Genomic DNA, 25,905 nt, shown 5'->3' with positions numbered 1-25,905 from the left:
TCATTCCATTACAACAAAATCGGAAAGTGCAACCAAACATGGTAATGACCCTTTAATGTAATGGGCATTCCATTACAAAACCCATTACATCTTACCAAACGGGCCCTAATTGCTTTATTTCTTATGATGGTTCTAAAGTTACCGAATCATTACTTTATAAATTAATAATTAATAATTTATTAATTAATTAATTTTTCTATGAATTAATAAATTAATAAAATTTTATAATTGAACGTTATTAATTTATAGCGTGGTTCTTATTCGGCTTGAAGCAGCGAATGAAGATACTGTATCGGCCTCCTCGACTCCACCCCTTCCCTGGAACAACACAACCCGATTCCGATTGTCTATGAGCAGACCCCAAGAATTGCTGAAGCTCAATTGAATCCATTCAGGATGGCTCTATCATTACTAAGGTCCCGCTTCAAGACCTTAGACTCCATTAACCAATCTCCATTTCTATCTTCAAATTTCATTCTACCTTCCTACTTTTCTTCAAAGCAGCGAATTAACGACGGAAATGAGGACAAGGACGGTCAAGATGTCGTATCCCTCTTCAACAGAGACCCAAACTCTTCCCCCCAGCTTTTCGTTGTCCAGCCCCGCCTCCGCCCTGATGCTTTCCTCCAATCTAAGCTCAACGAGGCTCTTTGCCTCGCCAACTCCCTCGAGGAACAGCGGGATGCCTACTTCCAGTCTGATTTTTTCGACAAGGCATTGCCTCCTCATATTGTCGTTCAAAATCCGATCTTCCGATCCTCCAAAGCTCGAGCAGGTAATTCACTCTTGCTCTTCTATTCGTTTTGTAGCTCCCTGTAGCTTACTTGCGCTATTTTGCTATTTGCAGACACTTTTTTTGGGCCAGGAACAGTAGATACCATTAAGGTCCATCTATATGAGTCTGAATCCAAGGCGAGAGACTGTTTTTCTTTTCTTGGCAGCGTCGGAAGGAATTTCTGAGTTTAGGTTTACTTATTTGTTATTTGTGATTTCAATAGGGTGAAGTGGATGCTGTGTTTGTGAATTCTATTCTGAGTGGAGTTCAACAACGAAATCTGGAGGCAAGTTTTTAAATTCTCATTCTAAACAGTTTTCAAATTCCCATTGTAATCCTTTCTGGTTTTGTTTACACTTTCACTTTATCATTGCAGCGGAAATGGGAAAAACCTGTGTTGGACCGTGTTGGCCTTATAATAGAGATTTTTAATGCCCATGCCCATACTAGGGAAGCCAAGATACAGGTTGTGTGAATAGCTCAATGATAACTTTTCTTTGTTTTTCACTTGTATTTCTGTTTAATATTGTCACAAGTTGGTGGAAACTTATGTTTTCTTTTTGGCAGTCTGAATTGGCTGCACTTATGTATAAGAGGAGTAGGCTTGTACGTGTACGTGGTCTGGGTGGACGCTATACTTTTGGAACATCCGGAGAGGCTGAAGTTGTTAGTGCCCGAGGGTGAGTTTGTTTATTTTACTTTTTTGTGAAATGATATTTAGAAACTATCTTGAATAACTCTTGTCACTATTCTTTTGTTCACTCATCATTGATGTGATTAATTGTCCTACATTTCAGATATAATTCCATGCTCTCTTGGTTACAGTTCTTTAGGCATGAAATGGAATCATTCTTTTAGCAGATAAATACATATTATTCATTTAGGGGAAAACTTCCCATTCTCATATAAGGTATATTTTTGGTGGTTTATCCAATTAATTGGTTCGAGGCACCTTAGACACCCTTTTATTGTGGACCCTCTCTTAATTAAAGCTTACTGCATAAGCTAATTGTCGTATAAGGTTTATATTTCTAAAGCTAGCATTTCTACTCATTTCTGGTCCTTTTACAGCAGTTGCATCCCATGTCTTTATTTGGTTTTTTAAGTTTTGGAGAAACAATAAGATGCCATCAGAATGGAGGAAAAGTATCCTAATCCCTTTGTATAAGAACAAAGGCGATATCCAAGATTGTGCCAACTATCGAGGAATCAAATTAATGAGCCACACTATGAAACTTTGTGAGCGAGTGATCGAACAAAGGCTAAGAAGGACAGTGAAGATCTCGAAAAACCAGTTTGGCTTTATGCCGGGAAGATCAACTATGGAAGTCATCCATCTAATGAGACAATTAATAGAGCACTATCGAAATAAGAAGAAAGATTTGCATATGGTTTTCATTGACTTGGAGAAGACATATGATAAGGTACCAAGGGAAGTACTTTGGTGGGCCTTAATAAGGAAAGAAATATATTGACATCATAAATATGAGGGAGCATGCACGAGTGCACATACCAGTGTTGGGAAGACTCAAGAGTTCCCTATTACGATTGGAGTGCATCAAGGTTCCGCACTAAGCCCATTTCTTTTTGCCATCGTTATGGATGAACTAACGAGTTCACTTCAAGATGGTATACCATGGTGCATGTTGTTTGCAGATGATATTGTGTTGGTTGATGAGACGAAAGAAGGCGTGGAGAGGAAGTTGGAACTATGGAAACAAACTTTAGAATCTAGAGGCTTTAAGTTGAGCCGAAGTAAGATAGAATATTTGGAGTGTAAGTTTAGCGACGATGGGAGTAGGGAGGCAGAGACAATCACCCTAGATGGGAGAGTTGTTCAAGCCGCGGATTGCTTCCGGTATTTAGGATCTATTATCCAAACAGATTGAGAAGTAGATGGAGATGTTGCTCATAGGATTAAATCTGGTTGGACGAAGTGGAAGAGTGCTACGGGTTTCCTTTGTGACCCCGACATGCTTAATAGATTGAAGGGAAAATTCTACCGCACGGCAATCAGACCGGCATTGTTATATGGTACGGAGTGTTGGGCAGTGAAACACTGTCACATTCATAAGATGTCCGTGGCGGAGATGCGTATGTTGAGATGGATGTGTGGTCATACGAGAAAGGATCGGGTGAGTAATGAAATAATTAGGACAAAAGTAGGGATTACATCTATTGAGAATAAAACGAGGGAAAACCGACTAAGGTGGTTTGGCCATGTAAGACGAAGAGCGCTTGATGCGCTGGTTAGGAGGACGGAAGAGTGGCAAAGGGATGTAGTGGTGAGGCTTAGGGGAAGACCTAAGCAAACTTGGAGGAGGGTCATCGAGAGTGATATGAGTTTATTAGGAATTGAGGAAAATATGGTAGTAGAGAGGACAGAGTGGAGGGAGAGAATTTGTGTCGCTGACATGACTTGATTTCACGGTTTCATATGATGGTTCATGTTAGCCGATTCCGAATCATTTCGGGACTAAGGCTTTGTTGTTGTTTGTCATCTGTTGTGTACCATGAACATTATTATTCTACTTTTACGTTTTTATATTTTTATCAATACATGGAGATCTACCATGATACCTTATTGATTTGCATTCTTTTGTTGAGGGCTACTCACAGCTAGAAAATTTGAATTCTAGGTGGCACAGAGTTGCTTTATATCCCATGTCTTTATTTGATAATTTTTAGTTTTGTCATCTGTTGTGTACCATGAGCAGTACTATTCTATTTTTACGTTTCTAGATTTTATCAATACTTGGAGAGCATATGAATTCTAGGTGGCACACTGTTGCTTTATATATATACTGAGAGAGAGAGAGAGAGTTAACTTTTGGTTTAGCTGATTTCACTGCCTCGCTGTATTTTGGTTTCCTTGTGCGTTTTTATTATAATTATGGGGCACACACACAGTTATCTATGGATGAAATCAAATTAGAATAAAAAGAAATACATAAAAAAGGAAAGAAGATTTGGACGCCAAAAATATTGGAAAGAACAACACAAAAAGACTACTCCATTTTGAAGAGTTTAAAGATATCTCAAATGGAGAGTCTTGATGAAAAGTAGTTATTAAATATTAGTTAATTAGCTTAGAATTTCTATTATGAATTATAAATTTATAATTATGGAAGAATTAGTAGTTAATGTGGAATTCATTTCATGCATTTTATGATTAAGAGTATCGATAATTGGATATGATATAGTATTTGATTATTTGTTGTGTTTTTTAGAAATATTAATTGTTGTTATTTATGATTTTATATATTATTAACTTTTTAGTTCAAGTGCGCTCCTGAGCTTTGCGTCTTGCATCTAGGATCCAGGACCCCTTGGTGCCTCGATGCATCTTGCGCCTTTAACAACTATGGGCATATAGAAGGAATATTGGCATATAGAAGGAATATTCTAGTATAAGGGACTTAATTGGTCTTATCAAGATATCTTCAACTCTAGCCCATGTTTCATTGTGCACTATATATTCTGATCGGAACTAAAGTATCATATTGCTCCCTATTTGGTTCTCCTATGTCTTACTTTTTTTTTGGTTGTGGTCGATAATATCTTTATGACTCTGATCCTTGAATCTTCTAACATTGGGTTTCTATTGTGTTTAAAGAGGTTGCTTGGTTTTATTCAGTCATCTATTATTAAAGAACTCATATATTTGCATAAAAATTGCTTGCAGGAGGGGAAGTGGAGGACGTGGCTTCATTAGTGGTGCTGGAGAAACTGAACTTCAACTTCAACGACGAAGGTTTGATTCTTGATCTCAAATTTCACTTGATTGTGAGGGTTATTGAATTGTATACCTTGTATCCTATTAACTATTATGGCCTTGTTACTTTTGGTGAAGCTAGGAGTCAAGTGCTGAATGCTAACATCGGAAATGTTTCAAATTCTATATTAACTTTACTTGTCTCTTTTAGTGTCACTCATACCATGTTATCAATGTTAAACAAAATTACAGATGTAATGTTTGGAATATTCAGCATCATTATTCAGGGTAAATTTCATCAATGATGTACAATCTTTGTCCCATTTCACACTTTGGTATACAACCTTCAATTTGTCTCACTAATATGTACGAACTTATAGGTGACCTCCCACTTTGGTATATGGCCAGTTAAAATGACTGGTCAACGCGCCACGTCACCAGTTTGACCGGTCAAAAAGTCAAAAATTGATCTTAATTAATTGAAATGTCTAAAATACCCCCTTATACAAAAGGTACGGTTATCCCCTCTCTTTCTCTCTAACTCTCCCAAATAACAAAAGCTACACTTTGCATCTCTCTCTAAAACAGTTGCATCTCTATCTAACTCTCTCTCTCTAAAGCCTCTTTCTGGCTCTCCTTTTCTCTCTCTAAAGCCTCTGTGTTCTCCCTTTCTCTCAACAACAAAGGCAATTACTTCAGAATCTGATGAAACCGAACCCAGTTGAGGCAAACTTGGGTGCCTCTGAAATCAATTGTAGCAGTAGGATTTTGGTTTCATTAATTCCATTTATCAGACCAACTGATCCCGCCACCGCTTCATGGCCTTCTCGATCGTCAACGTGGTGTTCCTTAATTTGGTGGTTGTAATTAATTGAATCCTTTTTTACAATATCAAATTTCATGTAACATACAATTTTTGTTATTAAAGTATGGATGAATTATTTCTTTCTTTGCAATTGATCTGGAACTTGGCTGTCCTTCCAATTTCAATAAATAAAGCAGATTTCTCTCCTTTTGTGTTACAATCGCAATTCTGTCACAATAAAAATAACTAATCATGAAAAAGTGATGAAGGATTACATTGTGTGAGCCGTTGTATGGGTTGATGATGAAAGTAAAGAGAAAAATGTTGGTTTTCTGAATTCAGTCAGACATGTTTTAAGATTGGCAATCTCCTTTTGTTTCGATACCAGATCAAGCTACAGTCTTACCCATTCAAATTAGAACAGTAAATTCCATTTTTTTTTTGTTTTTCTCCATTCAGAACATTCAACCTTGATAACCCAAATAATAAGAGATTTGCAACTGCAGATTTTGGTTTTAACTTCAAACGTTTCAGAATGGTAGGACTGGAGAGAGATTTAGAGAGAGAAAATTAGAGAGAGAAATCTAGAGAGTATAATAAAGGAGAGGGTATGATAGTAATTGAATATAAGATGGGTCCCATATTTTGTAAGGAATGGGTGGAAAAAAGGTAATATTGCAGGTTTGACCGGTCATTTTTACCTGTTGTAGACTATAGTGGGAGGTCACCTATAAGTTCGTATATATTAATGAGACAAATTGAAGGTTGTACACCAAAGTGTGAAATGAGGCAAACGTTGTACACCATTGATGAAATTTACCCTCATTATTCATCAGAAAAAATTGGCTTTTAAAGCCTTACAGATAACAGAAAAGAGAGAAACTAGTATCACGTAAGATACTTCAAAAACAGAATCCTAAACAAACTCCACTAGCCTAAAGACTAGGTCCAACCTAAAGACTAGGAACTTATTTAACAACAGTTAAAACAGTAACACAGTAAAACCACTTCAATTTGAATTCTAACCTATCAAACCCTCCCTTAAACTAAGCAGACTGTTGCGTTTACTTATGACGATTCACATACTCCAAGTAGACTTCTAAGCTTCTGAAATTGTTCTAGCTTGAGTGGCTTAGTTAGGATGTCCGCAACTTGATCATGTGAACCACAATGAACTAAACGAACTGCACCTTCATTACACAGATCCCTTAAGAAATGGAAACGAACTGCAATATGCTTACTCCTCTTGTGCATTACTGGATTTTTGGATAACTTTATTGTAGAACTGTTGTCACAGTAAACCGTTGTGCACTGATCACCATTGCAGCCAAGTTTTGTAAGGACCATCTTCATCCACATTGCTTGACAAGCACATGCTGCTGCTGCTACATATTCAGCCTCCGTTGTTGATAGCGTCACGATCGGTTGCTTTCTAGATGACCAAGCTACTGCCCCTGAACTCATCATAAACGCATACCCTGTAGTACTTTTCCTATCCTCCAAACATCCCGCATAATCACTGTCGGTGTAGGCAATCAGCAAGCCACTTGTCTTCTTTTGATATAGGATGCCAAGATTAATGGTTCCTTTTACATACCTTAGCACCCTTTTTGCAATCATGAGATGAAGCTCTGTAGGTTGAGACATGTACCTACTAATTAAGCTTACTACATACATCAAATCTGGACGAGTTGATGTAAGATAAATCAAACTTCCAACAAGTTGCTTGTAGAGGGTGCTGTCAACAGAAATTCCATGCTCATCCTTCAAAATTTTGCAACCAGGAACTATAGGATTTGAAACAGCATTGCAGTCCTCCATTCGAAATCGCTTAATCACGTCTCCTGCATATTTCTTTTGACTGATGAAAATTCCATTTTCATCTTGCTGCACCTCAATTCCGAGAAAGTACTTCATCTTCCCTAAGTCCGTCATATCGAACTCCATCATCGATTGCTTAAAGTCTCCCATCATTTCTTCATCATTCCTGGTATATATCAGATCATCAACGTATAAACTTACAATTAAAAGTTTACCTCGAATGTTAATCTTTACAAATAGCGTTTGCTCACTGGAACATTTCTCAAATCCTTCCTTTAAGAAGTAAGCTTCAATGCGGCTAAACCAAGCTCGAGGGGCTTGTTTTAGTCCATAAAGGGCTTTTCTCAGTTTATACACTTTATTAGGATCTTCCTTCTTCTCAAATCCCTTAGGCTGCTCCACATACACATCCTCCATCAATTCGCCATGTAAGAACGCTGATTTCACGTCCAACTGATACACCTTCCATTCCTTCTGAGCAGCTAGAGCAAGGATCATTCTGACAGTGTCCATACGAGCTACCGGTGCAAAGACTTCAGCATAATCGATTCCATATTGCTGTACATATCCCTTTGCGACCAATCGGGCTTTGAATTTTTCCACTTCACCGTGCTCATTCAACTTTGTTTTGTAGACCCATTTTACTCCAATCCGCTTTGCACCTTTTGGTAAATCAGTGAGGAACCATGTATCATTCTTTTCTATGCTTTTGATTTCGGCCTCCATAGCTTTCTGCCAATTTTCATTTTTGACAGCCTCTTCAAAACTCACAGGATCTGTACCCGCACTAACAACAAAGTTAACATTAATTTCTTCACTTTCTGAGAGTCCTTCTCCACTTACATAATCATTCAACCAGCTAGGTGGTCTCCTGATTCTTGCTTCCGTATCAGAATTTGATGAAGAGCTGGAATTTGAAGAAGTTGTACTTGTCACGTTTTCATCTTCAGTTGCAATATTATTATCTTCGTTGGCAGCAACATCATTATCTGCTGCATTGGGTTCAGCCACTTCAACTTCATTTTGAGCGGTCACTTCCTCCTCATTTTCACCCCACTCAAGCTCAATAAGTAATTGCTGCTCATAGCTCTTTCCCCAATCCCACCTTTTCTTTTCTTCAAACACAACATCTTTACTGATTACTACTTTCTTTGCAACAGGATCATAAATTTTGTATCCTTTTGATTCATCACTGATCCCTATGAAAATGCCACTTATACTCTTGTTGTCCAGCTTGGTTCTTTTGGCATCTGGTACGTGTATATGACATATGCATCCAAAGACTCTAAGATGCTCAATTGATGGCTTTACTCCACTCCAAACTTCTTCTAGCGTTGCATCCTCCACAGCTATAGTAGGGCACCGATTGAGCACATAGATCGCCCACTTCACTGCTTCTGGCCAAAAGGATTTTGGAATTCCTTTCTCAGACAACATACTCCTCATACAGTTCATCACTGTACGATTCTTCCTTTCTGCGACTCCATTTTGCTAAGGTGTATATGCCGTTGTTAATTGCCTTCTAATTCCACTTTCTCTACAAAAATCATTGAACTCAGTAGATGTGAACTCTCCTCCTCGATCTGTTCGTAAACACTTGATAGCAAGGCCTGTTTCTTTCTCAACAAAGATCTTAAAGAGTTTGAACATAGCAAAAGTTTCTGACTTTACACGAAGAAAATATGACCAAGCTTTTCGGCTATAATCATCAATCAAGCATAGAACATATTTTCTTTCACTATTAGAAATAGGCGAAATTGGACCACACAAATCAGCGTGAATAAGCTCTAACCTCTGAGTTGCTCTCCAGTTGCTTCTTTTTGGAATGGGCTCCCTGTGTTGTTTTCCTTTTAAACAGTCAACACACACTTCATTCGAGAGTGTTAATTGAGGTAGGCCTTGAACCATCTTCTTTTGCATCAGAGTTTTGAGACTTGTGTTGCTAATGTGTCCCAATCTGCAGTGCCATAGATGAGTGAGATCCTCAGTTGCTGTGTTGAAACAAACTTCTTGTTTTGGATGTGAAAACATGGGCACCGTCTTTCCTACTAGAATAAACATTCGATTTGCCGTCATATTGGTTTGAATGATCAAACCTCTTTGAGGATGGAAAATTTTGCACATTCCAGATCCTATCAAGATGGAAAGACCTCTCTCCTGAAGTTGCCCTATGCTCAAGAGATTATTTTTGAGCTCAGGTACACAAAAAACATCAGCAACAACGAAATTCACATCATCTACCTCCATTTTGATGCTTCCCTTACCAGAAACTTGCATTCTGGTATTGTTCCCTAGCTTCACAGTTTGTTGTGCAATTTCCTCAAATTCAGAAAATAGAGCCTTATTACCACACATGTGATTACTGCATCCAGAATCCAAAAACCAAATGTCTTCTCTCTTTGCACCAGCTTCATCAATATAGGCCATCAACAACATCTCCTCCTCCTCGTCTAGCTCGGCATAATTTGATAGTTTTCCCAAAGTGGGACATTCATATTGGAAATGGCCAAGATTGTGACACCGATAGCATTGTACAGTGGCTTTGTTAAACAGTGATCTTCCTCTTCCTCTGCCTCCTCGAATTGCTCCTCGTCCTCTTCCCATTCCTCTTTCTACTCTCTCTTCATGAGTCACTTTCAGCAAAACTTGTTCTTCTCCTTCAACATTTTTCATTCTCTGCTCATGAATAAGCAGACTGCTTTGAAGTTCATCTACTGTTAGAATGTCAACATTATTCGACTCTTCAATAGAGCAAACAACGTAATTAAATTTCGGCACCAGGGATCTGAGAATCTTCCCCGTTATTTCCCTCTCCTGCACGATCTCTCCGCACGCTTTCATGCGTTTGGCAATGGAAAGAGTTCGCCCGAAATATGCATTAACTGTCTCTCCTTCCTTCATTCTGAGAACTTCAAATTCTGTCTTCAACGTCTGCAACTGAGCTCTCTTCACCCTCGTGGAACCCTTGAATTTCTGCTTCATGGAGTCCCATATCTGCTTTGAGGTATCATCGTTGAGGATAGTCTCCATAATTTCTCTATCGATAGCTTGATAGAGATAATTTTTAATCTTCCTGTCTTTCAACTGCTGCTCCTCTATTGCCTTCATCTGTGCTTCAGTCGCCTGAGTTCCTGTTGGAACCGAATCAATCCCCTCTTCAATTAGGCTCCAAAATTCCTTTGCACGAAGGAAATTTTCCATCAGCTTTGCCCAGTGTTCGTAATACCCATCAAATTTGGGAATCGCAGGTTGTACAAATTTTCCATTTGTACCGCTACTCTCAGTCATCTCTCTTTTCTTTTCTTACGAACACTTGAACGCTTTCTCTCTCACTCTGTGTTTCACGCAAACTGAAACTCTCAGTGTTTCACGCAAACTGAAACTCTCAGTATTTCACTCAAACTGAAACTCTCTGTATTTCACTCAAACTGAAACCCTAGATGCTTGCTCTGATATCAAATGTTAAACAAAATTACAGATGTAATGTTTGGAATATTCAGCATCATTATTCATCAGAAAAGATTGGCTTTTAAAGCCTTACAGATAACAGAAAAGAGAGAAGCTAGTATCACGTAAGATACTTCAAAAACAGAATCCTAAACAAACTCCACTAGCCTAAAGACTAGGTCCAACCTAAAGACTAGGAACTTATTTAACAGCAGTTAAAACAGTAACACAGTAAAACCACTTCAATTTGAATTCTAACCTATCAATCAATATCAAGTATCAATCCATGCACATTCTGAGATATAATATAAGCTGCTTAAGGGCATCTCTTGGGAGCATAATGTTTTATTGGGATAGTAGTTAAAAGAAAAATGGTGCACTAGTGAGTAATTTTGAGCTCTATGTTTTAAGATGTATCTACTATTGCATGAAGTATAAGTTAACCTAAACAGCTGTTTTTGGAAACTTTTTTTTTATGTTAAATTTACAGCATAAGGTAAGGTTCAATGGATGTGTCTGTAGTTGTCATACTTCCTCGTGAATTTTGTTATATTGATTGATATAATTTATGGTTCACAGATATATTCTTAGGTTTAGAAAACTGTCGGGCTTTTCTCTGGGTAGTTTGTTCTCTCAGACTGTAGCTTTATGTACAGGTCTTTCCTTCCCTTCTTTTGTCAGTTGATTAGACTGAATCTTGACCTGACTGTCCATTAGTTGCTCCTTCACCATCCTATATCAGCATTTCCCATGCAATCCTTTGGGAGGATGTTATTTCCCTTGATATAATAACTTACAAAGGAAACAGTTCTTGTGTCTGCTTATATGGCTTCTCTCTCGTGCGTAATCTGTGTATTAATTTTTCATCCATACAATACTCAACCATCTGGGGATCGGTGTGATTGAACTCCAAATGCTGCTTAATACTATGTTGTCATGTTCCTTTCAAGTTTCTTGGATTACATTATTTAAAAATGGTTTATATATTTCATGGTGCCTGAGTTGTAGGTCATAGACTAGATATCTTATATTGTGCTTTACTGCATGTGTACAGTATTTAATTACTTTATCTTGTTTATCTTCCACTTGGCACTCCATACCAGAATAATACAACGGCGAAACCATTTGTTATCCCAAATTGAAGAAGTTCGTCGTACTCGAGCTTTGCAACGTTATTCTCGCAAGAGGCGTGGTGGATCAGATCATAAAGGTTTAGCTACTGTTGCTATTGTTGGATACACAAATGCTGTAGGTGATCAAAATATTATTACAGCTGACCAATTGCTACTTCATAAATAGACTACAACTTCTTAACAGTTTTCTGTTTATTTCAATTGACAGGGAAAGTCTACATTGGTCAGTGCACTATCGAATAGCGATCTTTACTGTGACTCTCGGTACTTTTGTCCTCTTAAGCAATTGGTTTAGATTTTATGGATTTCATTGATGTTAGGAACTGTCAGTTCATCTTATTTCCTTGAGTTTTTACTTGGAAGTCTGGTGCATGCAGATTATTTGCAACACTGGATCCACGACTGAAAAGTGTTCTTCTTCCTTCAGGGTACGATCTTCATATGATTCTTCATTTACTTTTCCTATCATGATCTAGTACTTGAAGAATTGAAATTTCCTTGAATAACTCTTCTTTTATCCGATTAAACATTAATATTTAGGAGGAAAGTACTTCTCAGTGATACTGTAGGTTTTATATCAGACTTGCCTATACAGGTACCTGACAAGTATATGTAGTTGTTTTCTTGAGTTTTTTGTTTATATTTTCCTTTCTTTACCACATGTATTTACTTTTATAGTTAGTGGAAGCATTTCATGCTACCTTGGAAGAAGTAGCGGAAGCAGACCTCCTTGTAGTAAGTCAAATTCCTGCCCTTCCGTTGCTGACCTTGTGGTTGTTATGTAGGGGTATGCGCCAGTTTCATTTGTTATAGTCAATTGTTTCTGTTATATTTGGTCAGCTACTCCAAGAAATGTGAAGGTCTTAAAATACATTCAGATACAGACCTACTATAAAGTTTTTTAGAAAAATTAATAAAAGGAAAGGGAAGAGGAAAAGAAACAGGAATAAGAGGAGTGGTGAATATGAAATGCTCAATTAGAAACTAAGAGTTGTTCTGTCTTTACTTCTTTTCAACTCAGCTTAGCTGGTATGAGGAAAGTAATTTCCTTTCTTCAGTAACATTATTTTTTTTCTGAAATTCATTTCGTAATAGTAAATGTTCAATTAGAAATGCTGCTTCTGGATGATTTGGTTTAAAGTTGATGCTATCTTTTTTCTCTTTCAGTTTTGTTTGCATATGTATTTCATTTTGTTCTTAAAAAAACCCCGTTCTTCTCGAAGCCGGAAATAGGGCTTTCGTTTTAATGAACAATCTCAATGCTTCATCATATGTAGAAATTTAAATCAACTAAAGTAATCATATAGATATTGGATTATGTTGTTACAGCATGTAATAGACTCTACAGCTCCTAATCTTGATGAACACCGCACAACTGTGTTGCAAGTACTACAGCAAATAGGAGTGTCAGAAGAGAAGCTTACAAAAATGATCGAAGTCTGGAATAAGGTGATGCAGCAAACTCTTTATCCCCTCTATCTTCAAAATTATCTTGAAATAGTAGCTTATCTTAATGTTTTTTTCACCTTTAGATTGATTATGAGGCGGAAGAAATGGGTGGTAAAGAATCTGTAGATGAGTGGTCTGTTGATGAAGACGATGACATAGCAGCCGAGGTATCTTCAGAAGTAGATGATAACATCGATAATAGTAGTTTGCAAGTCGGTGATGGTAGTGCAGACAATGCAGAAGGTGATTACTCCGATGGGTGGCTGTTGTCGGAAGATGAACAAGAGATTGTGGCTGGTGACAATTGGTTGAATAATATGGGTGAACAACAAGTTGAGACGTTAAACAACCTGGGGTTGGAAAATTATCAAGCTCAGCATGGTCCTCATGTCAAAACATCTGCTATAACTGGAGTTGGGCTGCCAGAATTGCTGCAACTGATTGATGAAAGGTTACAGGATGAGGAGGCAAAGGTGGCCGAGAATGTATTAGAGAGGAGTTTCATTGACAGAAAATGGAGACCTCCCCGGACAGTTGATACTGGGGTTGCAGTTGAACAATAACAAAAATACTTTATACGACAAAGAAGCTAAATGAGATGTCTCTTGGTGCACTTGTTGAGCCACTTCTCATGGCTGCTTGAAAGTTTTGCTGTCGTGACAAATGCCACATTTCGGGACAGAAATATAGGGTTAAAAGCAAAGATGCTAATCTAACTGTCTATCTAATGTTTCAGTATAGTTATTAAATTTTAATTTGTGTCGATAAAATAGCTGAAGTTCAATTTTTTCTTTAATAAGGCCGTTGGTAAATTTTTAGGCGATTTCAATACTGAAATGCTGAATTTGGATAGTTTACAAAACAAATATAATAATATGTCAGCTCCACTTATAAAAAATATTGGGGTAAGTGGGATATATTTCTGATGTGGCGTTATGGTTGTGTGCTAAACTATCCGAATCAGCATTTTAACATTGAAATTGCTGGAAAATTTGTCGATTGGAACAAAGACCGGGCTTCAGTTATTTTATTAGCACAACTTTAAATTTAGTAACTATATTGAAACATTAAGTGAAGTTGAGTGAATATCAGTAGATTTATTTAACCCTGAAAATATCTACTTTTGGACAGTTACTAAAGTCTGAAAGGAAATGCTTGTTGCATTGGGAGATGATCAACATGCCAACTGGAAAACTAAAACCCAACAGTGAGATATGTAAATTTTCCCTTCTATCCTTCTTTTAAGCTCTTCATAAACTACCGTATGCATCTCGTTTTTCGTTGGTTAGATCCATTGCATCCAGTCTAGTAGAATTTCTTCTACTTCAAGTAACCACACGGATGATACTTGGTAAGTCTTTTTCGAGTAATACATTTTCTATTCAGGGGATCGAAAATTTTGAAATTGGAGATTTTCAAAATATTTAAAATAATTTCTTAGAATTGGATTGTTCAGGACTATCAAATTTGAAGTTTTTGTATATTTAGTTCCATTCAATCAAGAGAAAGATCTGGATATTTGATAATTATTATTAATTGAATAAAGTTGTAATAAATACATTTTATGATACAAATACCAAATATGTTAAAAATGAAAAATAGTGTTGGTATGAACTTATTGTTATTATATGGTTCTATTGGCCTCTCGCTATTATTTTCTTTGTGATACTGCTCCATAGTTCGTCTTTGTTGACTTGGATTATTTTTGATATGATATAAAGATTCAATTGTTGATTGATTTTAGATATTATTTTAATCTTATTAATAATTTTATTTTATCCCGATTGTGTTTTATATCCTACCAAAAATAATTGAAATCTACAATCTATATTCTAGACCAAGAATAACATTTTCTGAAATCAGCAGATCATTCTCGCGAGCACAATTGCAACGGGTAATTGGTCCACAAAAGCATGCAAATCTAATTAAAAGCTGCAAAACTAAGACTCCATGTGCGTCTAGATGAAAGGGAAAAATAAAAAAGATAGAAGATTGAATTGAAAGTAATGAGTATAAATTTATCATGATATTGTTGTTGGGAAGTATAGATTTATTTCTAATATACAAAATGTTTTTATAAAAAAAAAAATACAAAATGTTAAAATTTTATCTCTATTTAACAGAAAATGTGAACGAGTTTATGAGCTTAGTTTAAACGATATTTGATTGTTGTGTCAGACATTAATATTTTTGTGTAATTTGACACGTTACTTTTAATGGCATTAATATCGTAATAAATATTTTAGATTGTTTGTTGAAATTAACTTATATATCGTAGATTTTACTTTGGATATTTTGACGATTTGTTTATAGTTGTGTTAGTAAGAGCCTCTTAGTTTGATTTTTAAGTTAAAATTTGAGGAGAGAGAATTAAAAATGAGCTCCAACAGTTTTTTAGTGGCTCCTTAAATCACTAAGGGGGCGTTTGGTTCACAAGGGGTAAGGGAAAAGGAATCAAGAAAGGGAAACTAAAGGAAATGAAATGAATAACCATAATTCCCTTATGTGTGTTTGGATATGTTTAGGAAAGAGAATGAGGTAAAAGGAATCCAATTCCATACCGGACCTGGGGTAATGAGTTTAATCTAAAGTGGGATAAACCCATAATCTAAAATGGGTAAAAGGAATGAGTTTTTTTTAAACAAACAAGAACAAAGGGAATAAAACCCTTCCATTTCCATTCCCATTCCTAAAGACTCCGAACCAAACGCCTCCTAAGAGTCTTTCCATCCGCTCTATTAATAGAGAGTCTCTTTGCATCTCTTAGTGTCTCCTAACTTCATTTTTATTAGTAATTTATTACTAAAGATTCTCTCTCCTTTCACTATTGATAAATATAACAACCATTAATAATTTTAATTATAAAATAATAAATAAGGAGTGGATATAAAGAGTATTGTTAAAAATGATATATCTTAGTCACTCTTAAATCACGTCAATTATTTATATTATTTTTAGAGAGTGCACTAAGAATCTCTTGGAGATGCCCTAACACAATAAATATTTTAAATGTAATTGTTATTTGAACAGTCTATTATATAGTTAAATAACTCGTCAAATAATAGTAATATAGTCGTTTTATTTATTTTGTTAAGTAAAATTGAACTTATTTACAAATATTAAGGAAACAATTTTCTTATTTCACACGATTAAAAAATAAATGTACATTTTTCTATAAGGATAAATTTAAACATTATCCTTAAAAAGGATATAGTAAAAACTGAATGGTAAGTTGGTAACAAACGCCTTTTCCTAGTTCTTTTCTTCTGTAATTTCTTAAACTAGTCATGGTTTATAATGTAAATTAAACTGAGTTTGTGTGAAGACATTTTATGTTTATTTCAATTATATATATTCACTTAAAGAGAATAGAAGTCTTAACTGTGATTAATCCTTTTTTTTTGAAACAAACTGTGATTAATCCTCATCAAAATTATCTCAATAAAAATATTTATTTAGATTAAAATACCTGGTTCAATTTATCATGAATGAAGCATTTTGATTTTTTTTTTAATATATGAAATTAGTTGAACTTATATCAATATCAAATATTAAATCGTTAGCAATAAATGCTAAGATGTGGAGGATAAAATTTCTATTCATTTCACTGACAATGATGTTTTTCTACATTAAGAAAAAAACCCATCACTCAAATAACACCAAGTTATCTCTAAACGATACCGTTTATATCCACCGCCGACAAAATATACAAGCAAGCATCATCCACGCCACTGTACTGCAAAGCGCGTTACAGCATCAAGCTATTTTACCAAGTAAATACCATCCAACTCAAGTCTTTCTACTTTCAACTCTACTCCGAATTTTTCTTTCCAGTAGCCATAAACGCATAAACACAGATCTAAGATCCAATACAATAATCAAAGCAACATCAGATCGTCTTTCGTCATTTCTTCTCTCTATCTGAGGTAACTTCTATTTTTTCTACTTTGTTTTCTCCAATTTTAGCAGTCTCACTTGCTCTATTTACTTCCAACACTTAATCCTGATCTATAGTACATCTCTTTGCTTCAATTTTGTTAAATTCTCCAATTCCCACTCAAAACTAATGCAATGCTATGTGCTTCTTTAATTTTCGATTTTTTGGTTCTGCAGGCTCTACAGTGATATTCATACACTAGACAAGTAGTGTTTCTATTTTGCATTTTGGTAGATCATGTCACGGAGGCAAGTAAGCGCCACCCGCCGATTTGTTGACTCTGGAAATTTTCCATTTTCTGGAGCATTAAATTCTAAATCGCGTTCTTCTCCTTTGTTATCCGTTGGCCTTATCGTTCTGGTATAGCTTTTCGTTTGCATTACTTTTCTCTCTTTAACTATCTATCTTATCTTCTGCCTTCTTCCTTTTTAGTTTGATTTGAATTTCCTTTTAGTTAACATTATTTGTCTTTCATTTTAATTATGCAGGGCGCCTTACTTCTTATTGCTTTTGTTTACACTAGTGGTCACGGTTCGTATTTTGACCTGTTTACTAATAATTCTTGGATCTTTTGATTTGATTATTTTAAGTTCTTGTGCTGTATTCCAAGATCCAATCATATATGTATTTGATTTGAATTTCTGCGCGAGTACTATTAATTTAAACTGTTACCTTTGAAATTATAGGGATTTTTGGAGGAAAGGGACATGCTGTTAACAAGGTTGAAGGTAAGTTGTCCAATGCTTTCGTTTCAGGCTTTCCTGAAGCTTACATTTTTCTTTTCCTGTCTATATTGGTTTTGTCTCAGAAGCTTGAATGGGCTGTGCATGTTCTATAAATAATGAGATTAATGGATTATGACCTTGACAAGCAGTGTGTAAATTTACATTGTTTAGCTTATGAAACTTCCGTAATCCATCAAATTAGCGAAGAATAGATGGAGGAAGTGAAACAAGAGTAAACAGCTAATATATATACAGTATGCATTCCTGTGTGATTTAGCATTAACTATTGGTAAGGCTTGGAGATTTAATAGGAGGCATTTCTTTCTCTGACATAAAACGTTGGTGGCTCTGGTTTGAGGCGAAGATATGCTATTTGATAGATATGCCTATTTACCAGAATTGAATGGCCACTTTGTATTGTGTACAATTGATGATCACTATTATCAAATTTTGGAATCTATAGAGGGTCATGTTGTTTTGGTTTTCATTTGATAGACAGCTGCGAATTTGTGGCCACTGCTGCGGCTTTAGATACTGCAAGGAAAAGAGTAGTGAATTGTTGTCAAGTTATTATTCAACATTAACACTAATGGTATTCAGGCTTCATTTAATTTTAGGTGACTTTCCATGCACCTCGGAAGTTGAGAGAGCAATACCCATTCTGAAGAAAGCATACGGTGACAGCATGCACAAAGTTTTGCATGTGGGTCCTGATACTTGTTCAGTGGTCTCTCAACTGTTGAAAGAAGAAGATACTGAAGCATGGGGGGTAGAACCATATGATATAGAAGATGCAGATGCAAACTGCAAGAGCCATATTCGCAGAGGCCATGTCCGCGTAGCTGACATCAAGTTTCCTCTTCCCTACAGGACAAAGTCATTTTCTCTTGTTATTGTGTCAGATGCACTTGATTACCTGTCTCCAAAATACCTGAACAGGTCTCTTCCAGAATTGGCAAGGGTGGCTACAGACGGTCTTGTTATTTTTTCAGGTAATTCCTTTGAACTTATAAACTATCTAATAATTTGAAGAAATTTCGAAATGAAGTTACAACGTGTTTGCTGTATCAGTCCATCAATGCTTCAGCAACCTCAATGGAAAAATGCTGTTTAATCCTCTCTTATTTATTTGTATGATTGTATTTGTGTTAAACATGATTAAATTCCTCCATGTTCCTTTTGTATGTGCATTTGATTTCATCGTTCCCATGTCATATTTAGGTTACCCTGGCCAACAGAGAGCTAGAGTTGCAGAGTTGTCTAAGTTTGGACGGCCGGTGAGTGGTTACTACTGATTTTATTTTATTATTTTTATATTTTTCCTTTCAGAATTTTGTTTTTTTATTTCACATAGACACTTGCAAACAGATCTTGGTCGACCATTACATTCTTAGATATTAAACTAGAATTATGTTTGAGTGGATTTTACCCATTAACAATCGTGTTGTCCTATTTTGAGCTTTGTTCTACAGGGCTTCTAATATTTTGAGCTTTCAGAGTTTTGTTTTGTAGAAAAGTTATCATAATTAGTTCTGATATTCATATGATTATCTGGTAATTGAGGTATTTATGCTCAAGTATCTTCAGACTTAGTCCAGTCCTTGACATAAATATTCTGATACTACTGGGTTCAACAGATGTAATATCGTTGCAAATGGATGCAGCAAATATTCAATCCGATTAGAAACCATTATCCTTTGAACTTGAATTCTACAATTTTTTTTTTTTTTGATAAAATATTTTCTTCAATCAGGGACAAAAGGTGAAATGAATAAGATGAAGTCATATGGGGATACTAGACAAAGAATTGAGAACAAAAGATGAGAACCTTCAAATTGTTTGAAAATATCAAAAAGAGTAAATTAACAAATAGGGAAATATTGACTAATGTAGCAACTGTAGCTTTTATCTTGGTATGAAGACATGCTAAAAGTTATGATGGTTGTTATTTATTTACTATGGAGGGATCCCCTATCCTTTCAGTTTGATATTTGTTACTCAACCATTCTTTTGACAATGATTTCTCAGGCCAAAATGAGAAGCTCGTCATGGTGGATCCGGTTTTTCGTTCAAACAAGCTTGGAAGAAAATGATGTTGCTCTTAAGAAGTTTGAGCAGGCTGCATCCAAGAAGTCCTACACTCCGGCCTGTCAAGTGTTCCACTTGAAACCACACCATTAGTCATCAAGCTTATGCAATTTCTGAGATAATGATTCTATACAGTTTTTGTTTATGGCATAAACTAAGCAACAAATGTATCTTAGACATATTCTGAGCTGGGTGGATCAATTGGTAGAGGAGAAAAGCTTCCACTCCATATTGCGCCCTTAACAATACACAGTCCTCGCTTCTTATTATAATTGATTAAATTTTTTTTTTTTTTATTTTGTTTTGTTTGTTTGATGCTGATGTATTGAATTTACCTTTTGCAATGAAGTCGAATTCAAATGAGGAAATTATGTTTTATAACCAAGTCAAATGACCACAATAAATGAATAAATAATGCTCATGTATCAAAGCTACAAGCTCCATAAGTTTTGTTGTAAGGTATGAAGGAGGCTAGTTAGTGAAAAACTCAGTCGTTAGTAGTGTCCACTCTGAAATATTCTCACCAATAATCACCACAAGAACACTGCCCTTCTTTAAAATGGTGAAATCTATGAGCATCTCTAACAGTAATTATTCTACCAGAAATGGCAGAGATAAATTTGAATGCATTGTGGCAATCCCCACATATTCTGAGGTTTTTCATCACAAGTATAGGCTCTCCATCTTTTGTTGAAAGCAGTCCGAATGCCACTGCTAATTTCTCACTGTGATGCCGTAACTTCAACTCTTTCTCTGCCTCCTCTGTTTCATCATCCTTAACCAATGCCCATCTCACATCAGGGGCATATCCGGCTTCTTTCATCTTTGTCGTCATCTCTTCCAGGTACCTATGGATTTGCTTAATCATTGGATGATTTCTATCTTCTGCAACAAACACATGAATTCTCTTGTTCAACTCAATCCAACTGCACCCCGGATTCTTCTTGATTCCTCTGCCTCGCATAAGCATTCTAATTCTCGTTACCTCTTCCCATTTCCCAGCACTACAATACATATTCGCAAGCGTCACATACGGAGTGGCATTTGTAGGTTCCAGCTTTAGAAACTCATTTGCTACCTTTTCTGCTAGCTCTATGTTTCCATGTGTTCTACAGGCACCAAGCAATGCAGCCCAACCGATGGAGTCCGGACTAAACGGCATCTTCTTAATTAGCTCCTCAGCTTCGTGAAGCTTGCCTGCTCGACCCAAAAGATCAATCATGCACGAAAAGTGTTCTGATTCTGGTTCAATACCATACTTCTCCTTCATCATGTTAAAGTACCGCTTGCCTTCCTCGACTTTTCCAGTGTGTGCACAGGCAGAAAGGATAGAAATGAAGGTTATTCTTGTGGGGGCAATACCAGACTCGAGCATCCGTTCAAAAAGGTTCAGTGATTTCATTCCAATTCCATGCTGTGCGTAGCCTGCAATAATTGAGTTAAATGACACATTATTATGCTCAGGCATCCTATCAAATAAAGACCGCGCATCTTCAAGATTTCCACACTTGGAATACATAGCAACAAGTGCATTATTTACAGAAACTAGATTAGAAGGAATTTCAGATTTGATTGTCAGTGCATGAATCTGTTTTCCCTGAGATGGAGATGACAGATTCGAGCACGCCCTAATTACACACACAAAGCTACAATCATCTGGCTGATAACCAGCACACTGCATCTGTCTGAAGCAATCAAGAGCTTCCTCAGACAGTTCATCATCTAAGGAATAACCAGAAATCATTGTATTCCAAAGCACTAAATCTGGTTCAACAATCTCTTCAAATACTTTCTTACAAGCTAACATGCCAGCCCCGCACTTGGCATACACATCAATCAAACTACTTCCTACATGACAATTCCAATAGAATCCAGTTTTAATCAACTTGGCATGGAACTGAAGCCCCCCTAACAAATCATCCAATGATGTAAATGCAGTCAAAACACTTGCCAGAGTGAATACATCAATATCAAAGCCATAATTAGTCATTTCTCGGAACAATTTCAATGCTTTAAACCCCTCTTTATGCTGCCCAAATGCCACAATCATAGTGTTCCAAGAAACCTGATCTCTGTTCTCCTCCTTCATCCCATGAAACACTCTTTCAGCCTCCTCCAAAAGCCCATTTTTTCCGTAATAAGTAACAAGAGAATTACTTACTGAAGCATACGAATCAAACCCAGTAAAAACAGAGAAAGAATGCAACTGTCTAATTACACTTACATCATTGCGACAGGCATTAATCACTCCAGAAAGAGTGAACCCATCCATCTCAAGACCATTTTCCCTCATCTCCCTAAACAATCTGACAGAAGATAAAGTATTCCCGCAATCACCATAAGCGGTGATGAGGGTGTTATAAGATACAACATCTGGTTGAGGAATTTCAGCAAACAGTTGGTGTGCAAGGTGAAGAAGCGAATGTTGAGCATAAGCGTTGAGAAGAACATTGAAAGAGAAGATATTGGGTTCCTGGGTTTGGTTAAAAACATGGTGTGCTGTGATTAGGCGGTTGCATTTGGAGTAAAGGATGATGAAATGATTGGAAAGATAGGTTGAAGAAGGGAGCAGAGATTTAAGGTAGAGTGTGTGGAGGGATTTGCCTGTTAAAAGGTCTCTGTTGTTTATGCAGCCTTTTAAAAGGCGGAAGAATGTCTTGGTTGAGTCCATGAGAGTTGCCTCATCTGAATCATTAATCAAATGTCCAGAAAAAACCTGAGATTTTGTTAATATGAACGAATTTGATCAATGATGGAGATATTATACTTCATTGTTCATGGGGTCGAGTCTCTGTTATTCTCCCAAGTTCCTGAATTCAGCGAGTGCTTTTTGTATGTTCTTTCGAGCTCAATGCTTCAATCCATCATTTGAATTCGATTTCTTGCAACGATGGTTCGTTCGTGCAAACAATTTTGTTTATTAACACTTCACATATAAAAAATAAAAGGGAATTTGAATTCGTTGATTTCTCTAGATTTATGTTATTTTCGATTGAATTTTTTTCAGGTTTCTTTATTTCTTATCAAATATTTTGTTTCTCTCTGTTGATTGTTTTCAATTTTTGTTGTCATTCATTGTTTCGATTTGTCTAATTTTTATAATTTTTACCAATGAAAAAGCCTAGTAAGAAAGTTTTTCTTGTATTTCTTTTGGTTCCTAGGCATTGCTTGGATGGAGGTTAGTGAAGGTTTTTTAAAGGGAATTTTTATATGTAACCTTATTTAGATAGGAGTTTAATAGAGAGTAAGGTTTTTTCAAAATTAGATGGGGTTTAAATGGAGGTTTTATAACCTTGAAATACCTCTGATTTCAGTCCCACTAAATTGGTGGGTTCTGGAAATTACAAAATATAATTAAACAAAACTACCCTTAAATAAATTTTTTAATCTCTAAATTATCCTATTCCAATTTGTAAGCGGTAATGTTGTATTATATATATGTCTCTGTGCGATTTCTTGCTGAAGCCTTGCTCCTTGCTGCTCCAACTTCTTCCTGTGATCTCAATTTGTCTCCTTGCCAAGGTAAGTCCATGAATGTCCATCCATCATCCCTTTTTCAAATGTTTTTCCATGATATACATTGTTTGTTTTTTTTTTTGGTTATAAGTGAGTTTTACAATAGTTGTAAAGAGTCTGAAATTTGTTGCATTTTGGTAAAAAAAATTTAAAATTGCTGAAATTAATTGAAAGAAACTCAATTGTGAGAAATTTGTGTACTAAAGTTGATTAAATTGTGTGACATTGGATGTGATTGTTTGCATTTTTCAAATCTAAGGTTGATCGACCTTTCCCCACAATCCAAAATATCTACTATTGGCGTGTAACATGCGCGTAACATGTCATCAACTACTATCTGTATTATAAGTCCGATCGACCTTAAAATCTAAATTTGAGAGCCAATCCACCTTCTGTGTAGAATGCACCTTACTTAGGAACAATGCCTTAAACTATTCATGTCACTTTAATTCAACTCATATTTAAGCCATTCATCCATGATTGAGAGAAGGGGATTGAATCACATTTTGAATTCAAGAAGTAAAAAGAGAGAGAATTTTGAAAGCTGGTCTTAGTATGAGCTTGAAGTTTAGAGAAAGAAAGGAGAAAATCTTTGTGTTTCATGCCCAAATTAGTCACAAAACACGAATAATATTGTTACTAAACACTCTAACACGCTCACTAGGCTTGATTGGTTTCTATAGGTCTTCAAGCTGGTGTTATTGTGTTAAAAATCACTTACAACTTCTTAGTCTATACATTTTCAAGTTCAAAGAGCTTTGACAACGAGTTTAGAGGAGAGAAAGCACCAAATCAAGCCCTACAAACACTCTAGAGATACGCTACAAAGATAGCGAACTGAGAGGCCTAAAAAATGTATGTCATTGTGTTTTCGCTCCTTGCTTTGTTTTTTCGGCTTTTAGTTATCTTTTCTGGAAAATAAGGTCGATCGCCTTTGTCATGAGCACGAACAAAGACAATAACACATAAATATAATGGAAATATAGCGATTGTTTTGAACCCATTGAAGTTACTTAAAGTTAATTTCATTTAATTTTCAATCACTTTCTCTATTTTTTAATCAATTTCTGTTACTTTTTAGTTGTGTTGAAAGTGAGTTAACCATTTTATATTCTTGTTTTTATTGGTTTTTGGGCAATTTTGGTTATTTTTCCTAAAGTGAGTTAACCTACTCGACATATTTATACTGGTTCGGCCTTCTGTCTAAGTCAAATCCTCAGAATACCTTCTTCTGAGTTTTAATCCACTAAAGAACTCTTTCAAAGGCAGAGCATAAAACCTTTTACACAATAAATTAAGCTTGAGTAAAATACCGTCATTTACTACAACACTCAACTATCACACTCATTGATGCCTGTAATCGAAGCAACAACATAGCTTCCGATTTTACAATAGAAAAGATTCCGATAGGAAATTGATATGAACTAATCTCTCTCCATGTGATTATAAGAATATGAAATTTCTTGTGCATTTGCTCTTTACTCTTATTTTTCACTTTTGCAATATATCTCTTATTCGCTTGATGATCAGTTGTGAAAATGGAGATTGGACTTGGCTTTTATAGGTGGAGCATTCAAACTTACCGTTTAAATCAGAAGGTAAGTTGTTCTTTTCTAGAGCTTCTAACTTATTGTGCCCATGTTGCCATTTAAGGAAATAGCTATTTCACAATTCATTATATATTGTTTCTAATTAATTTAAACAATTGAACAAACTTATTAAGAATAAAACATTTTAATATAATTCTGAATTTTAATATATAGGAGATCTAATTTCCTAATTGTAATTTTTGTCATAATAAAAAATTTCATCAAAATTACGTTTCAACATTAAGTGGATTCTTTCCCAATTAAAGCTATATGCGTGCATCAGAACTCGAACTCAGAGTCTAATTTAAGCGACTTGAAGCTTTTAACCACTAAAATCAACCTAAATGGGTTAACTCAACCTTCTTAATGGTCAGAAGGCCACAATTTGATAACCACCCACTAATCATATAAAAATTAATTTAATTAAATATTTTATACCGGCAGTGTGTTACCTTGGAGTGCCTCTAGTATCTATTATGGATTTCGCACCAAGAACCCTATTGTGTTGTGGGTAGAATTTCTGGGAAAAGAAGGAGAGATAGAAAGAAAAAGAAGAAGCCAAAAGGAGAAGAAGATTGCTGATTATATTTCTTTTATGCCTTTCCACAGATTACAATGACAGCTAATATAGCCGTTTACATCACCATGACCAGACACGCGTCATTCTTCTCTCTCTTGTAACTAACTAATAACAAACTTAATAAAGACAAAACGAGCCAAACGCAGTGGCTTAAAGCATAAAACGCAAACAAGGCATTATTTAACTAAAACGCATCATTTCTGATTTCACCACACATCATTCCACTCCTCTTAAGACCCTTCCTCGAGATTAAACTCAGGATACCTTTTTTGCAATTCATAAGCAAATTCCCAAGTCGCATTGTCAGCTTCTTGTCCCATCCACT

General features: G+C 35.9%; 3 protein-coding genes across 3 annotated transcripts; 2 read left to right on the top strand and 1 right to left on the bottom strand.

Moving 5' to 3' along the window:
- The first annotated feature begins 265 nt into the window (after nucleotides 1-265).
- On the top strand, nucleotides 266-14,381 carry LOC136229312 (GTP-binding protein At3g49725, chloroplastic). Its single transcript, XM_066018010.1, has 13 exons — nucleotides 266-775; nucleotides 848-912; nucleotides 999-1,061; nucleotides 1,152-1,241; nucleotides 1,343-1,455; nucleotides 4,461-4,529; nucleotides 11,667-11,811; nucleotides 11,905-11,960; nucleotides 12,074-12,124; nucleotides 12,237-12,291; nucleotides 12,375-12,431; nucleotides 13,026-13,145; nucleotides 13,229-14,381. The coding sequence occupies exons 1-13, from the start codon at nucleotides 397-399 to the stop codon at nucleotides 13,706-13,708; spliced, it is 1,743 nt and encodes a 580-aa protein (XP_065874082.1). The 5' UTR covers nucleotides 266-396; the 3' UTR covers nucleotides 13,709-14,381.
- Nucleotides 14,382-16,882: 2,501 nt separating this feature from the next.
- LOC136229190 (probable pectin methylesterase CGR2) lies at nucleotides 16,883-20,191 on the top strand. Its single transcript, XM_066017794.1, has 7 exons — nucleotides 16,883-17,071; nucleotides 17,259-17,442; nucleotides 17,571-17,613; nucleotides 17,769-17,810; nucleotides 18,425-18,799; nucleotides 19,029-19,084; nucleotides 19,836-20,191. The coding sequence occupies exons 2-7, from the start codon at nucleotides 17,320-17,322 to the stop codon at nucleotides 19,986-19,988; spliced, it is 792 nt and encodes a 263-aa protein (XP_065873866.1). The 5' UTR covers nucleotides 16,883-17,071; nucleotides 17,259-17,319; the 3' UTR covers nucleotides 19,989-20,191.
- A 64-nt stretch (nucleotides 20,192-20,255) lies between these two features.
- Nucleotides 20,256-22,887, bottom strand: LOC136229189 (pentatricopeptide repeat-containing protein At3g49710-like). Its single transcript, XM_066017793.1, has one exon. It carries the CDS (start codon nucleotides 22,564-22,566, stop codon nucleotides 20,416-20,418), a length of 2,151 nt encoding a protein of 716 aa, XP_065873865.1. The 5' UTR covers nucleotides 22,567-22,887; the 3' UTR covers nucleotides 20,256-20,415.
- Nucleotides 22,888-25,905: the final 3,018 nt, after the last annotated feature.

Source organism: Euphorbia lathyris, chromosome 5 (assembly GCF_963576675.1).
Source record: "Euphorbia lathyris chromosome 5, ddEupLath1.1, whole genome shotgun sequence".
Taxonomy (NCBI): domain Eukaryota; kingdom Viridiplantae; phylum Streptophyta; class Magnoliopsida; order Malpighiales; family Euphorbiaceae; genus Euphorbia; species Euphorbia lathyris.
Note: the sequence above shows the minus strand (reverse complement) of the source record. Positions and strands in the feature narration are given on the sequence as shown.